General features: G+C 35.8%; 1 protein-coding gene across 3 annotated transcripts in view; it reads right to left on the bottom strand.

The window, feature by feature from the left end:
- LOC138699503 (tenascin-R-like) overlaps positions 1 to 18,337 on the bottom strand; it is a 113,659-nt gene that overhangs the window by 14,528 nt on the left and 80,794 nt on the right. For all 3 annotated transcript variants that reach the window (XM_069825446.1, XM_069825444.1, XM_069825445.1), the window contains exons 22-24: positions 11,923 to 12,213; positions 8,494 to 8,729; positions 2,445 to 2,517 (exon numbers count right to left, since the gene is read on the bottom strand). In XM_069825446.1, the coding sequence (XP_069681547.1) occupies positions 2,445 to 2,517; positions 8,494 to 8,729; positions 11,923 to 12,213 (600 nt within the window). The remainder of the gene's footprint in view (positions 1 to 2,444; positions 2,518 to 8,493; positions 8,730 to 11,922; positions 12,214 to 18,337) is intronic.

The raw sequence follows: 18,337 nt of genomic DNA, 5'->3' as shown, positions 1-18,337 counted from the left end.
AGTCAATCAGCAGAAGACTCAAATTCGAAGTACTACAAACCTGCGTCTACCCAACACTACTCTATGGATGCCAAACATGGTCGACAACAAACAGACAGATGAATGCGCTAGAAATATGCCAAAGGAAAATGGAACGAAAGATATTGGGAATAACTATGGGAGACAGAATTTCCAATGATTCGCTGTCCCAAATGGCATCAACAACAAACGTCACACAAAGAGCAAACAAATTGAAGTGGAAGTGGGGAGGCCACATCGCGCGGATGAAAGACGAAAGATGGACATACAGAGCCACCATGTGGGACCCGCGCACAGGAGACCGGCACAGAGGCAGACCACGGAAGAGATGGGCAGACTTCTACACAACACAAGCAGGCCAGCAATGGTCCAGAATAGCAAGAAGCAGGGGAACATGGAGAACAATTGGAAGTCGACTACAAACGAAGACAGTGCCAACCACAAACAACATCCCAAGTTGACTCAGTGAAAGTGCATTCAATATAATAAAAGTGTTAGTGAAATCAAATTAATCAAAGTGACAGCGAAATCAACTCCAACCAGACAAAGAAACACTAGACACAACCTAACGCGGAGTAGCTCACCGCGTTAGTGAAACAGAGCTACCCTCTAGCAGGAGGCCTTTGCCCTTCAAGGGACACATTAGGCTATTATTATTATTATTATTATTATTATTATTATTATTATTATTATTATTATTATTATTATTATGTGATTTCTCAGAAGATAGATTGAATATTTTAGAGCTGTCAAAGAAACAGTCTTGGCCAAAGAAGATTCAAGATTGAACTCTTTGCAGAAATCGATAAATATTTTTGTAATCGTGCCTCTAGCACCCACTAATAACATAATGATTTCAATAATTTGTAACTTATACATATGTAAATATTAAGGAACAGTTGGGCCATAAATTTGATTCTTCTCACTGTTGACATCTTCCGGTTGAGTTGTATTCAATTCGAAGCGGATAGTAGGATCTATTATATAGCCTGTTGTGTTGTTAAAGGCTAATATAATATCAACCCGCCGACAGCTTCCTGTTTCCGATAGATTTCTTCATAAGTGGTATATTTCTCTTGTCGCGAAGAGCTTGAGCGATTGCGGACCTGATTTTGTGATGCGTGGCACTGCGTAATGTCTCACCATGCACGCAAGATCCAAGAACGTGGGCGAGGGTTTCTACCTCTTTGAAGCAGTGGTGACAACGGTTACAGTATTTCTAATTTTTCCACTATTACTCCTAATACACACAGATGATGATTCATTACATCTCGTTCATCATAAATTATAAACAATGCCCATTTTTAAGCCAGCAATAGCTTACAGAAAGTCCACGTACCAAGAACGTCCCTTGTTCCGCCCACGAAACGAATGGCACATTCCTTAATCGGGAAATAGGTAAAATTTAATTATGAGAGAGAGTCACTAAGTAAGTTGTAAATTGAAGTAGCAATCTACTTTTTTGAATGAGATGCCTGAAGCTATCACCACTACGGTCTGTCCCAGGTATCTGTGGAGTAACTTAGCGCTTATGGGGGCGGAGGCTATTTATGCCGGAGTGTATTGCGGGTAGTATCAGCTCGAGTCCGCTAAGGGGTAAGATGCTCGTGGTCGAAGGTAGAGTAGAGTTCAGATAGAAGTTATCTCCTCCTGCAAGCGATTGTTCCCTCCGTTCAACCAACACCTTCCCCCAGAGCGGTCACTGATCCTAGCCCTCCCACATACCACTTGCGCAGAGGTCTTGTTTCGTCTTTCTACTCCTCAGATTCCTGAGACAGACAATAGATGGCAGTATTATCGATGTTCGTACAAGCCAACGAGTTAGCTCGTTAGTACAAGCGAAAAAAAAAAAACAGCAATTTATTGCATGATAGCGGCACCTCCTCACGGAAATTCAAGGACAGAATTAGTTAAATTTACGTAAATCTGTGATACAAAATACCCAACTCCATTTCACTTCCGTGGTTTGGGTTAAAACTATAGGGTTTCATTTTAAAATGTTATCGATGATGTTATAATTCGCAAAACAATACTCGCATACTTCCAAGAAAATGTGTTTTTTTTTTTTTTTTTTTTTTTTTCTCCAATACAAAGTTTGACGTGTCTGAACTTTTTACTCCAAATCTCCTAGTTCGATTTTAATAATTGTAACTATGCGTTACTTTCGAAACACATGTGCATATGCATACACACGCAAGCACGCACACACACACGCCCTTATGAAATACAATTCAATTGTATTTTCTACCAATTATAGACGTCCTGTGGCAATTTACTAAGTTAAAATAAATAACAGCTAAATAACAGAACTTAACCATTCTTTTTAAACGTTGTTCCAATTCCTCCCTGATGCACAAAATTATTATCAATAAATAGCAGAAAGCTCAAATATTTAATGCAATATTTTACATAAACATATTTCTTACCTGTTTCCTTGGTAACTGCAGTTACTACAGCGGTTTCCCCGTCTTCTTCTATTTCGTCGTTTCTGGCCTGGACCTAGTTCAATGATAAACATTTTTCAGTATCCTTGAGAATTAGCCTATACATTTTTAAACAATTTATTCAAAATTCTAAATTTATATATTAGCGTTTAAGGCACTAAGTATATGTTTCTGTCTCGTGACCAGAACATAGTACGAAATAGAAATATGAAATTTGGAAATTTATCCTTTGAAGAAGTAGAAAAATTCATATACCTTAGAATAACAGTAAGAAATATAAATGACACTCGAGAGGAAATTAAACTCAGAATAAATATGGAAAATGCCTGCTATTCTTCAGTTGAGAATCTTTTGTCATTCAATCTGCTTTCAAAAAAATTTAAAGTTAGAATTTATAAAAGAGCTTTTATATTACCGGTTGTTCTGTCTGGTTGTGAAACTTGGACTCTCACTTCTAGAGAGGAACAGAGGTTCAGGGTATTCGAAAATGAGGTTCCTGGAAAAATATTTTGGGCTAACAGGGAAGAAGTTACAGAAGAATGGGGAAAGTTACGTAAGGTAGAATTGCACACATTATATTCTTCACCTAACATAATTAGGGACATTAAATCTAGACGTTTGAGATGGGCAGGGCATGTAGCACGTATGGGTGAATGCAGAAATGCATATAGAGTTTTAGTTGGGAGGCAGTAGGGAAAAAGACCTTTGGGAAGGCCGAGACGTAGATGGGAGGATAATATTAAAATGAATTTGAGGGAGATGGGATATGATGGTAAGGACTGGATTAATCTTGTTTAGGTTAAGGACCGATGGTGAGCTTATGTTAGGGCGGCAATGAACCTCTAGGTTCTTTAAAGGCATTTGTAAGTATGTAAGCGTTTAAGACACTTCAGTGGTCATCCCTTCACCATCATTAACATCATCGTAATTATTGTCCTCGTTGTCATTGTCTTCGTCTTTTACTCTCTCATAATCGAAGTATTATGAATTTATGAAATCGAATTAGATATTTGCACGGAAATGTTTTTAGCACTTTTTATACCGGAATAGTGGTTTTCAGCATATTATCCGTCTGTATGCAGTGATTTTTTCTAAATTATTTATTTATTTACCTATTTATCTATTTACCTATTTACCTATTTATTTATTTAATTATTTATTTATTTAACCTGGTAGAGATAAGGCCATCAGGCCTTCTCTCCCCCTATTCAAGGGATTACAACTACAATATTAAGAATACAATTACAATTATAATTACAATTAATATTAAATTTACAAATACAATAAAAATAAAAGTACTAAAAGATTAACTGACTAATAAAAGCTAGACAGTTTATTGCAAAAGTTAAGAAGAGAGAATTTTTTTTTAATTAACTAAGTAAAAATTAAACCTACTCTACGCAGCAAGAAAATGCTTAATAAGTTTGCTTTTGAACGCTACTAAATTCCGACAGTCTCTGATGTCACTGGGTAGGGTATTCCACAAGCGTGAGAGCGAGATTTTGTATGATGATGAATACGATGATGTCTTATGTGTTGGTATGGCTAGTATGCGGCTATTTTGCGTGCGTGTGAAGAGATTATGACATGACAGATAACTGAAACGGGAGGCAAGGTAGGTAGGTGTAGAGGTGTGGAGGACTTGGAAAGGGAGAACAAGAGAATGAAAATTTCTAAGTTCGTTAAGCCGTAGCCAGTTTAGAGTTTGGAAGGATGGGGTAATGTGGTCAGCGCGACGGACATCGCAGACGAAGCGAACACAAGAATTATGAACACGTTGTAATCTTTGCGACTGGTTGACATTGAGGTCAGTCAGTAGAGAATCACAATAATAGATTATTGTTATGACTTCCTTGATATCCATTTTCTATAATTAAATTCAACATGGAACAATGTTCATGAGCTGTGATCATTTTTACTGAAAATGAAATGGATGTTCTTCATTAAAAAAATAACACAAGAAAAAGGATGTATTCGAAAACGGCTATGGACATTTCTTCATATTTCTCTTTTACATAAAATTATACAGTGGTAAGGGTAAAATGATGTAGAAAATACAGAGTTCGGCAGAGGGACGGCGATTATAAGTAGTTGGGTATTCACTCATTGATTTATTTTTAATGACCAGGGAACGGATTTATATGGACTAAAAATATATGAAATATGTAAATATATATGTAGTTATTTTTACCAAAATATGGAATTAAATATGGATTTTTACCAAAATATGGAATTAAATATGGACTTAAAATTATAAAAAAAATGACTATGTACGTTAAATATTGGTACATTTTAATCAAACTAAACAAAAAATATAATGGACGTACCTTATCTTCCAATGTAGTTTCAACAAAACACAATTTTTATTGTCTGTTACCATAACAATAGGTTACAAACATTTCTTTCAAGTGCTGAAAAGTGAATCTTCTTCTATTGTCTCTGAGGATAGATTTATACTGACTAAAAGAGCGTTCGACGTCACAAGAAGTAACTGGTACATAATTCAATTTCACAATGTCTGCTGGGGATAAGTCCAAGTTAATCTTCACTGTTGATTCACCACTCATCACAGCAACAACCTTTTGTAGTTCTTCATATCCAGGGTTTTTTGAAAGTACAGTGTCCACCTTAGCTCTTACTGCATCTGCAACTTTACCTCTACCACGATTCAGTTGTTCCACAGTACTATTTATAATTTCAAAACTTTCAGATAGTGAAAGGTGCCTATTTTGGAGACTTTTGAGCGTTTTTATGATGCATGAAAATGTATGCTGAATGTGAGCTAAGTCATTCTTCACACTTATGTCACAGGTAACTGTTTTCGCAGTATCAATTGAGACTGCATCTTCAGAGTCCAATGCAAGGAGAACATTGTTAATAGAGTCTATATGTTCGGCATAATATTCAACTGCTTCTAGCCATGTACCCCATCTAGTTAAAATTGGCTTTGGTGGCAATGGAATTTCAGGGTACATTTCTTTCAACACGTTAACTCTACTGGGAGCTTTGAGAAATACTTTTTTCACTGATGAAATCAACAAATCTACTTTAGGGAAATTGTCTCTGACCACTTCTGCCACACGATGAAATGCATGCGCCACACAAGTAAAATGAGTCAATTTAGGATATACAACAGATAATGCTTGTCCAGCTTTGACCATATAAGGGGCAGCATCGCTAATAAAGAATAACACATTATCGTACATAATACCCTTTGGCCACAGGATACCCATAGCTTCGTTGAACAGTTTAACTATAGTTTTGTTATTGCACTTTTCTAGAACATCACAATGTAAAAGAATTCGTTCAGAATATTGTTCACTTAACAAACCGATAACTACATTACCAACAAGTCTACCTTCTTTGTCGGGAGTCTCATCAATGGAAACCCAAATTGAACTATCTTTAATTTCATCTCTTATCTTCTGTATTGTCTCATCGTAGATGGATGGAGCATACGTCTTCCTAAGTGTTGACTCATCCGGGATTGTATGTTGAGTATATTTTTCAAGGAATTCCCTGAAGACCTTATTCTTTAGTTTGTAGAGAGGAATATCAGCAGAGATGAGAGAACGGCACAGGTCGATGTTAAACTCAGATCTTACATTCGATGTTGTTGGTTGTGTTAAAAACAATTGTCTCTGCTTGGAATTTAGTTGTTTGTTGGCCTGATGTTTACTAGTTGTAATGTGTTGTTGCACCAGGAACTTTTGTGTAGATGATACTGCACACTGACACAAATTACAAAATAATATTTTATTGTCAGTTGATAAACCATCTTCTTTAAATTCTGAAATGTAACTTGTTAGTTTTGATTTTAAATTGACTGAATGACGTACTTTTGGCATATTTACCGTCTTTATAGTATGATTTACAAAACTGAACCTATGTGTACTCTGACTGGCATTTAACTGTTGAGCTGCACAACTGAAGTCTGTTAAAAATTTTAAATTAAATTAATACAGTTTTGTAACTTACTTTCCCATTGTTGATAGGACTGCTAATTTTCAAATAACTCTGATGTTAAAGGGATTACTGAACATGTGTTTAAATCTCTATTGTTGAAATGTATTTTTAAAAGTTAATGGAATTTTGTTTTGTTTTATTGTTAAACCTAATATAATATGGACTGTTTTATATGAAATATGGAAAATATATGGAAATTAACGAAAATATGTACTAAACTCTAAAATATGGAAAAATATGGAAAATAAAAGTAGGATTTTTCAACCCTACACATTGTGAAACATAAAGATAATGCAAAATATAAATTATATTAGCTTTATAAGTAAATATGTATTTACATATAAATCCTTTCCCTGTTAATGACATATGTGGGATCATAAAGAACGGTATATAGTTCGTTATTTATTTCTTGAAAAAAAAAAAATGTCATTTAAGATACTAACTACCAGTGAGATGGAAATGTGCTTCTTGTTGGATCTTCCAACCCTCTTTCTCCAGTTGGTTTCTACGTAAAAGTGTCTTTGGAAGTCTTTTATTATCTGTTCTGATTATGTGTTATAAAAATTAATATGTTGCTTTCCCTTTCCTTAAGTTATGTTGAAAATATTTGGTGTGTATCCAGTTTCACTGCCTTTAATCTGACAGAATAGTACTTCGCTATTATTAAAAGAAAAGTCATTACTTTGTTCGAAGTAGGCGTATTCTTGATACATATTTTACTTTTCCAACTACTCTTCAAATGCTTCTTAATTATATACACGGACATCATTTTATTTTTACTTCAATTTTTATTGTACCTGAGTTTTTTGAATGTACTTCACTCCCACCCCTTCTACTAATGAAGCTCAACCGTCCTCCACACAGATCCAAGACTGCATATACAGTCATAGTAGCCTTACGGTCATAGTAAACAGTACATTCCAAAAATATGTTCGCGTTTTCCAGTGACGAAAGAGCTTTCAATATTGAATTATTTTCGCACAGGTACTGTCATCCATTTGCCTACGTCGTATCTCGGTTTCCCCTACCAGCCTTTATTCGCCAGCTAGTGGCTGGGCTGTCTTAGCTCTTTTCTGAGAGCATTAATTTTTGTTAGGAATTGGACGTCTACGTAATATTATACAACTGTTTAAAATAATTGGAATAAAAGGGACTCGTTAAGTAATTATGTGTCACGTGATTTTCTCCCTTTCTACGACCCTACGACATAACCACTTGGACGGACAGTAGATAGTATGTGTGAGTAATTTCATCTTTTCGGATCGGGCAGAAGTGAAGATTGAATTTACAGTACGTAAGGTACTCTTTTATAGAGTAGGTACAGAATTATTTCAACATGAGTTACTAGTACGAAGGACGAACCTGGTAATTGGAATTAGATGCAATAGTCTATAGTGTGATAATATGCACATTAGAACTGAAGCCTGTATCGAAATGAACGGCCACCATTAAAAAAAAATGTGTTTAAATATCCATATTATGGTTATTTTTCAATTTAACTTCATTCTCTATATTGTACGCTAATGTGCTGTAGACAGTATAATATACACTGCATAATGAATACGTCCGCATGGAAAGCTCAGTTCGTGAGTAAAAACACTTATTGTTAATACTGTACTGTATTTTGATTAAACAAAAACCTAATGAAAATGATCAAACTCAAAAGCGCAATATTTCTTAGCCTACGTAAATGGATGAACTACTTTTCTTCTCTCCTATACCTAGTAAAGTGATTTGTTTGTATATTACGCCAGTATCATCGAACTCCAGTCGTGGAACGGGGTAGCAAACGGCGTTGATCCAGAGTTATAGGCAAGTTAATATTAAAAATGTTGGTAAAAATAAAATGATGTCCCTGTATTAGTCTATTAGAAATGTAAACTGTGAGATGAGATATTGATTCCTTGAGATTCAAAATAATAATAATAATAATAATAATAATAATAATAATAATAATAATAATAATAATAATAATAATAATAATAGTAATAATAATAGTAATAGTAATAATAATAATAGTAATAGTAATAGTAATAATAATAATAATAATAATAATAAAACCTACCAAAATTGTATATTCTTTATCAGGTTGCAGTCGCGTTATGGTGTGACAGTAAAGTTGAGGCCACAACACACATGGACTGGGATCGATCGTGGAGCTAACAGTTCTGCTGGAGTCTGAACTGTACGACACAGTAAAGGATTTTAAAGCACCGAAGGTATATTTGGGCGCTGACCATCGAACTCCCAATCTCCTACGTGAAGTCTCGTAGACTGTCAGATTTTGCACGGGACCTGGAACTGGAAAGAAATGCCAATTTTTTTAATCTGAACATAGCATTATAACTGATTGAAATATAAGTATAGTTCTAGAAGTTTGTGTAAAATTTGAAAGTGTGATCCCAAAACTCGTTCAGTCCATTTTTATGAAAGAACTGGGCTAGTTTTTTTATCCATCGGTCTACGGACTGAGAGAGTTTTCAAGTGACATGCACAATAACACAAACTTTTAGACAAGGATTGGCGTTGTTTTGGAAGAAAAGAAACTTAAAATATAATGGTAGACGTCAAAAAAAAAAAATCTTACAAATCATATCACCCTTTATCACCTACCCTATTCAACATCTACTTGGAGGATTTAGTGAAGAACTGTTTTCAGAACATGAGAGGGGTGATAGTAGGAGGAAGAAGAATAAAGTGTATAAGATTTGCTGATAATATGACGTTGTTAGCAGAAGAGGAGATGATACTAAGGGATATGCTACTCGAGCTAAATGACAGCTGTGATCAGTATGGAATGAAGATAAATGCAAACAAGACGATCATGGTCATAGGTAGAAAAGTAAAGAACGTAAACTTGCGAATTCTAAATGAGGCAGTGGAACAAGAGTGAACAGCTTCAAATACTTGGGGTGTACTATAAGCAGTAACATGAGCTGCTGCCAGGAAGTCAAAAGGAGAATAGTACTGGTAAAGGAAGCTTTTAATAGAAAAAGGAGCATCTTCTGCGGAACTCTGGAGAAAGAACTAAGGAAGAGACTAGTAAAGTGTTCTGAGTGGATTGTAGGATTGTATGGGGCAGAAGCATAGACATTATAACGAAGTGAAGAGAAGCGACTAGAAGCATTGGAAATTTGGATATAAAGAAAGAAGGAGCGTGTGAAATGTACAGACAGAATAAGAAACGAAGCTGTGTTGGAAAGAGTGAATGATTCTGAAAACGATTAGAAAGAGGAAAAGGAATTGGCTGAGTCACTGGCTGAGAAGAAACTGCCTTCTGAAGGATGCACTGGAAGGAATGGTGAACGGGTGAATAGTTCGGGGCACAAAAGATATCAGACGATAGACGACATTAAGACATATGGATCATATGCGGAGGCAAAGAGGAAGGCAGGAAATAGGAAATATATACTAGGTAATAGTGTGGATATGCTACTAGAGCTAAATGACAGCTGTGAAAAGTATGGAATGAAGATAAATGCCAACAAGACGAAGACTATGGTCATAGGAAGAAAAGTAAAGAAGGTAAACTTGCGAATTCTAATTGAGGCAGTAGTGCAAGTGAACAGCTTCAAACACTTGGGGTGTACTATAAGCAGTAAGATGAGCTGCAGCCAGGAAGTCAAAAGGAGGATAGGAATGACCAAGGAAGCTTTTAATAGAAAAAGGAGAATCTTCTGCGGACCTCTGGAGAAAGAACTAAGGAAGAGACTAGTAAAGTGCTCTGTATGGAGTGTAGGGTTGTATGGGGCAGAAACATAGACATTATGACGAAGTGAAGAGAAGTGACTAGAAGCATTCGAAATGTGGATATGGAGAAGGATGGAGTGTATGAAATGGACAGACAGAATAAGAAACGAAGCTGTGTTAGAAAGAGTGAATGATTCTGAATATGATTAGGAAGAGGAAAAGGAATTGGCTGAGTCACTGGCTGAGAAGAAACTGCCTTCTGAAGGATGCACTGGAAGGAATGGTGAACGGGTGAATAGTTCGGGGCACAAAAGATATCAGACGATAGACGACATTAAGACATATGGATCATATGCGGAGGCAAAGAGGAAGGCAGGAAATAGGAAATATATAATAGGTAATAGCGTGGATATGCTACTAGAGCTAAATGACAGCTGTGAAAAGTATGGAATAAAGATAAATGCCAACAAGACGAAGACTATGGTCATAGGAAGAAAAGTAAAGAAGGTAAACTTGCGAATTCTAATTGAGGCAGTGGAGCAAGTGAACAGCTTCAAACATTTGGGTTGTACTATAAGCAGTAACTTGAGCTGCTGCCAGAAGTCAAAAGGAGGATAGGAATGACCAAGGAAGCTTTTAATAGAAAAAGGAGCATCTTCTGCGGACCTCTGGAGAAAGAACTAAGGAAGAGACTAGTAAAGTGCTCTGTATGGACATTATGACGAAGTGAAGAGAAGCGACTGGAAGCAATTGAAATGTGGATGTGGAGAAGGATGGAGCGTGTGAAATGTACAGACAGAATAAGAAACGAAGCTGTATTGGAAAGAGTGAATGATTCTGAAAACGATTAGAAAGAGGAAAAGGAATTGGCTGAGTCACTGGCTGAGAAGAAACTGCCTTCTGAAGGATGCTCTGGAAGGAATGGTGAACGGGAGAATATTTTGAGGAGAAGAAGATATCACACGATAGACGATATTACGATATTACGACATATGGATCTCATCATAACAATTTACTCATTATACCCTACCACAAGACATCTTTATATTCTTCATCCTATACAGTTTCAGTTGCTAGAAATTGGAACTCGCTTCCGAGTGATATAAGGGGTTGTTGGACAATAACTTCATTTAGGTCAAAATTACATAAATTCTTACTTAACAGATTAATTGCTGATTGATTAATATTTGTTACTTATAATGAAACTAACATCTGTCCATTCTTATTATTATTATCATCATTAATTTCTCTAAATAGATTTACAAAACCTCTAATGGCAATTACATTAATATTCTCATTATAGAAATAGAAATATATATATTCTCCCTGTAACATAGTCCTAGTAAGCTTATATAAAATTAATTTTCATCATTTTACTAGCTATCTCAAATATTAAATTAATTATAATTCATTGAATTAAATTAGCTCATAAATTAAGTTACTACTTTACCTTATAGATTTATCTAAATTTAAATAAATATGTAGTGAAGAATATTGCTGGAGAACCTTTTAAGTGTAGTGTAAATATTTGTAATTTAAATTTATGTATTGTATTGATTAAGGCTGGTTGAGTGGAAGAGAAGGCCTTATGCCCTTAACTCTGCCAGCGAAAATAAAACATTATTATTATTATTATTATTATTATTATTATTATTATTATTATTATTATTATTATTATTATTATTATATGCAGACAGAAAGAGTAAGGCAGAAAATAGGAAAGACTGGAGAATGCTGGGTTTGCAGTGAAAAATCTGCCATTGGGCAGAACACTATGAATGAATTTTGGGGTATAAAAACCAACCTGTGGCTCTCGTATCTGCAGAAATAAGCAAATGATAATTTGGACTCCATCCCCCTGACGTCACGACAGACACCCACACGGTGTACTGTGTGTGTGGAGTTAGGTCTGTGAACGTGGCGGATGTAGAGGTGGTCGTGGCCTCCAAGTTGTGTCCCAGAAGCACGTAGCGGTACCCTTGCAGGTACCCGTTGAGGGCGGAGCAGTTGAGAGGCGGTTGCCACTGTATGGTGAAGCTCGTGTTGGTGCGGCGAGCTACTGCCGACGGACTGGGGTCGGGAGACACGGCGGGTGCTGCACAGAAAGTGAAATGGCTTGCGATAAGGACGAATTATACAGGGACATCATTTTATTTTTACTTCAATTTTTATTGTACCTCAGTTTTTTTAATGTACTTCACTCCCACCCCTTCTACTAATGAAGTTCAACCGTCCTCCACACAGATCCAAGACTGCATAGTAGCCTTACGGTCATAGTAAACAGTACGTTCCAAAAATATGTTCGCATTTTCCAGTGACGAAAGAGCTTTCAATATTAAATCATTTTCGCACAGGTACTGTCGTCCATTTGCATACTCGTATCCCGGTTTCCCCCACCAGATTTTATTCGCCAGCTAGTGGTTGGGCTGACTTAGCTCTTTTCTGAGAACATTAATTTTGTTAGGAATTGGACGTCTACGTAATAATATACAACTGTTTAAAATAACTTAAATAGAAGGGCCTCGTTAAGTAATTAACTGTCACGTGATTTCCTCCCTTTCTACGACCCTACGACATAACCACTTGGACGGACAGTAGATAGTATATCTGAGTAATTTTATCTTTAGGGACCGGACAGAAGTGAAGATTGAATTTACAGTACGTAAGGTACTCTTTTATAGAGTAGGTACAGAATTATTTCAACATGAGTTACTAGTACGAAAGACGAAACTGGTAATTGGGATTAGGTACAATAATCTATAGTGCGATAATATGTACATTAGAACTGAAGCCTGTATCGAAATGAACGTCCACCATTTTAAAAAATGTATTTAAATATCCATATTCTGATTATTTTTCAATTTAACTTCATTCTCTATATTTTACGCTAATGTGCTGTAGACAGTATAATATACACTGCATAATGAATGCGTCCACATGGACAGCTCAGTTCGTGAGTAAAAACACTCATTGTCAATACTGTACTGTATTTTGATTAAACAAAAAACTAATGAAAATGATCAAACTCAAAAGCGTGATATTTCCTAGTTTACGTAAATGGATGAACTACTTTTCTTCCATCCTATACCTAGTAAAGTGATTTGTTTATACATTACGGCAGTATCATCGAACTCCAGTCGTGGAAGGGGGTAACAAACGGCGTTGATCCAAAGGTATAGCCAAGTTAATATTAAAATTGTTAGTAAAAATAAAATGATGTCCCTGTATTTTGTGTTGAACTTCCTGACGTGTTTAAAACGGAAAATGGAACAACTTTGCACATCAGTTGAATTGATTATTTTTGAAAGGTCACATGTCCACTTTCGTCAATTTTACAGGAGAAGCAAGAAAATGTTTATTTTGCAAATTGTACTTTGTAGTGTAATCAGATGTTTTTTATTCGACGATAGAGGTTTAAAGTTACATTTACATGTATAAACTAATGATAACGTCATTAAAACTTAATTGTAAAAAAATTATATTTATAATGGATTTGTGCCCTTTTAATAATAAACAGTAAGTAAAGCATAATGAAATAAATTGTTATGTTCTTAAATGTGTCTTAACTATTATTGACTAACACATATTTAAGAATATGACTATTAAGAACATTATTTTGCTGAGGTAAGATCTCTTATTTCTGAAATAAAGCAATTTAAAAACCTAAGAACTTTAAAGTTTCTTCATTAAACAATTCCTCTGTAGTTTTCAGTCATCTTTATTCTTTCTTTTTTCTGTCGACCACTGGAGAATTTTTTCATAAAATTGAAGATATTCAGGAAGTTCTGTACATACTGCATACATCTTCAACTTTCTTCTTATTTATTGGATTACGATACATCGCATTTGTTCTAAGCAGTAACTTGAATGTGTGTGTCATTATTCCAACAATATACGGTCGTATAATTATTGCAACCATATGTACCCGTAATCACTGTGCCCGGGAACTTAGAATCTAAAATCATCATTGAATACTATGAACTCTGAGATATATTTTCCGATCTTTCCCTAATGATTCAACTACTCGCAATTTTTAACTGTTGTAAACAAAGAATAGAATCATGGGGTTTATATTGTACAACATGCAAAGAATGATGGGAGAAGAAGAGAGTTTGTTATTGACAGGTCACATGTTCTGGACACTTCTTTACACTGTAACACTCGCCAGAACAATTTTTCCCTTGAAATTATACAAAATCTGCTTTACAGGGAGCCTTACCTGAAAGACTAGATTTGCATAATATATACGTCACTGTGTACGTTAACAGAAAACCACAATTCCAAGTCACACAGAGATTGTGTGCACTCGATGTGGGTCTCTGGCGTTTCGTCAGCCCACGCGAGTTGTGTGGATATAAAGGGAAAAGTTGAGACGGTGTCGGGTGGAGTTCCCGGGTAGCTCAGTTGGCAGAGCGCTTGTACCTTCAACCAGAGGTCCCGGGATCGGTACCGGGCCCCGGAACAATTTTTCCCTTGAAATTATTCAAATCTGCTTTACAGGGGGCCTTACCTGAAAGACTAGATTTGCATAATATATACGGTACGTCACTGTGTACGTTAACAGAAAACCACAATTCCAAGTCACACAGAGATTGTGTGCACTCGATGTGGGTCTCTGGCGTTTCGTCAGCCCACGCGAGTTGTGTGGATATAAAGGGAAAAGTTGAGACGATGTCGGGTGGAGTTCCCGGGTAGCTCAGTGGTAGAGCGCTGGTACGTTCAACCAGAGGTCCCGGGATCGATACCCGGCCCCGGAACAATTTTTCCCTTGAAATTATTCAAATCTGCTTTACAGGGATCCTTACCTGAAAGACTAGATTTGCATAACACTGGGTATGGTGCACATACTTGTGCCTTTTCTTCACCAAACGGAGAGCTACACTAAGAAAAATATGATGGTGGTCATAACTCAGTGCACAAGTGACTTTTCAGGATTAATCGATTCAATTGCACTCTCACAATAAGTCATTCACGCGTATTTACTATTCGCAGAATGGATGACTTCGGCGTTCATATAAATACAGGGTGTTTCAGAAGGAATACCAAATATTTTAGAGTGTAATAGTATGGACTGTTCTAACTAAAAAAAAAGTTTATATACAAATGGAAGTTAAATCATTGCGCAGATTGAAGGAGGCACTAGAATACATTACAGTAAATAAAAACAAATCTAATATGCATTTTACTGAACATCTGCGTAGCTTGGCAACAGCGGGTTGCGTCACACCTGTGGAATAACGGTTAGCGCGTCTGGCCGCGAAACCAGATGGCCCGTGTTCGAACCCCGGTCGGGGCAAGTTACCTGGTTGAGATTTTCTCCGGGGTTTTCCCTCAATCCAATATGAGCAAATGCTAGATAACTATCGGTCCTGGACCCCGGACTCATTTCACCGGCATTATCACCTTCATTTCATTCAGACGCTAAATAACCTGAGATGTTTATACAGTGTTGTAAAATAACCCACTGAAAAAAAACAGCAAACAACCCGTTGCCGATTCATCTACGAAAACACACAAACAAAAGAAATGATACAAAAATTTTTAATTGCAACATTTTAATTGAGGACACTAATGTTTTAAATTTAAGTGTACATTAAGTGTACATTGTTTCTTTTTTCTTTTTTGGAATGTCTTCGATACTTTTAAATATTTTGAAAAATTCAATGTGATAGAAATGGAGAATATTATTTTTTAAACATTTCTATACCTGCAAATCAAGATTTCAGGTATAACTCCCTGTAAAGTTGATTTGAATAATTTCGAGGGAAAAATTGTTCCGGAGCCGGGTATCGAACCCGGGACCTTTGGTTTAACGTACCAACGCTCTACCACTGAGCTACTCGGGAACTCTAACCGACACCGATCCAATTTTTCCCTCTATATCCACAGACCTCAAAGTGGGCTGACAACCGTCAAGCAACCAACTTCGAGTGCACACTAACTCCGTGTGACTTAAATTGTGGTTTTCTGTTAACGAACAGTGACGTGTATTATGCAAATCAAGATTTCAGGTCCCGGGTTCGATACCCGGCTCCGGAACAATTTTTCCCTCGAAATTATTCAAATCAACTTTACAGGGAGTTATAAAGGTCCCGGGTTCGATACCCGGCTCCGGAACAATTTTTCCCTCGAAATTATTCAAATCAACTTTACAGGGAGTTATACCTGAAATCTTGATTTGCATAATACACGTCACTGTTCGTTAACAGAAAACCACAATTTAAGTCACACGGAGTTAGTGTGCACTCGAAGTTGGTTGCTTGACGGTTGTCAGCCCACTTTGAGGTCTGTGGATATAGAGGGAAAAATTGGATCGGTGTCGGTTAGAGTTCCCGAGTAGCTCAGTGGTAGAGCGTTGGTACGTTAAACCAAAGGTCCCGGGTTCGATACCCGGCTCCGGAACAATTTTTCCCTCGAAATTATTCATTTCTATACCTGAATTAAAAATAAAATTTAAAATTTTGGGGCCCCAGGGGACAAAATTGTCCCTAAATTTTTATTTTCTGTGAAGACTTTATTTGGGAATTTTTGATCCCCAGTCGACCTGGTTGGCGAGTTAGTATAGCGCTGGCGTTCTATGCCCAAGGTTGCGGGTTCGATCCCGGGCCAGGTCGATGGCATTTAAGTGTGCTTAAATACGACAGGCTCATGTCAGTAGATTTACTGGCATGTAAAGGAACTCCTGAGGGACAACATTCCGGCACATCCGGCGACGCTGATATAACCTCTGTAGTTGCGAGCGTCGTTAAATAAAACATAACATTTAACGTTTTGATCCCCAGAATGATTATGTGACCAGTTTTTTTTTTTTTTTTTTTTTTTCAATTTTGTTTAATATAAATTCAGGTCTGAAGAGTGAAGAGGGATAGAATATTTCATGTTTGTATTATATTATTGCAATTAACTATATTCATGCATTAGGGCCTAATAAATTTGTTATACTTTAATTATGTAAATTATGTGATTTATACAAAATGGGACTCTTTTGTCACATCCGGACTTCTAGGAAGTTACAAAGTACCTACAGGTTTTCTAGTGTTAAATTTTCCTTATTTAGCTGGTTAAAATATTTCGAAAACTCAAAAGTCGATTATGAAAATATATTAGTGCTCGCATTTCGGAGCCATTTCACATTTATTTTTATTGTGAAAAATAATCATATTTAAAAATATATATATTTTATCTACTGTGCTTTCAGATGAAAACAGCTTCAATTTGAAACTGCACTGCAACATTAGAATGGTACAGGCACACATTCGGTGAGTTCTTAACAATTTTATGCTTTCTATGCAGAATATACTAAGTATACTATGTATTATTAATCCTCTATTGTTACGGTTTAAACAAACGATTTGGAGTTTCGCGCCGTCTTTTCATGGGGAAATGCAGTGGTCTTTTACCATGAGGGCAGTATTGTATAATAATAATAATAATAATAATAATAATAATAATAATAATAATAATAATAATAATAATAATAATAATAATAGTAATAATAATAGTAATAATAATAATAATAATAATTGTTTTAGGGATCCGTGTATTAATCATTCTCTTTAGGTTATTTTGTCACTGTTTCTGGTAGTTACAGATGTATTCTAGGATTGGCTCAGTTTAAGATTTAAGTATATCTTCATTTTTTTCTTGTTGACGCAGTTCGACTCATGAACCTACCTAGCTTGCTGTTATTGTGTTTCGAAGTTTTGTAAAGACGCATATGTTGTGTGTTTTTGGTCCGAAGATAGTTTCAACACCCGATTTATGTTTTTAAAAATATTTGTTATATTTGGAAATGTTTTCTGAAATATCCAATTCTTCCAGGAATGATCAATTTTAAACAAGGCACTTAAATATTTCCACACTTTCCAAAATTGTATTATCTAAGCAATTTTTATTACTATTGACTCTTTATCACTCTTAGCTTTCCAGATGAAATTTCCATGCAATATCTTTCTGCTATTAGGAGGCGAGGATGGTTTTAATAAGGTGGAAAACCAGTGAACCTAAAAAAAATGCTTTAAAATGCACTTTCACAAGTGAAAAATATGTTACTTAAAATTTAATGTTCATTTAGGCCGTTGTTATGTGCTGCGACGCTATTTAAGTTCTGCTGCACATGGTTTTCAAGGGGAAATGATGGTTAAAATTTTGTAGAACACGAGAAATAAAAATTTTAAATTATCTTTGATTTGCGAAATATACGATATCTCATAAAATTT

The sequence above is a fragment of the Periplaneta americana genome, chromosome 5, assembly GCF_040183065.1.
Source record: "Periplaneta americana isolate PAMFEO1 chromosome 5, P.americana_PAMFEO1_priV1, whole genome shotgun sequence".
In the NCBI taxonomy this organism is placed as follows: Eukaryota; Metazoa; Arthropoda; class Insecta; order Blattodea; family Blattidae; genus Periplaneta; species Periplaneta americana.
The sequence above is the reverse complement of the archived record's forward strand: the minus strand, read 5'-3'. Positions and strand labels throughout refer to the sequence as shown.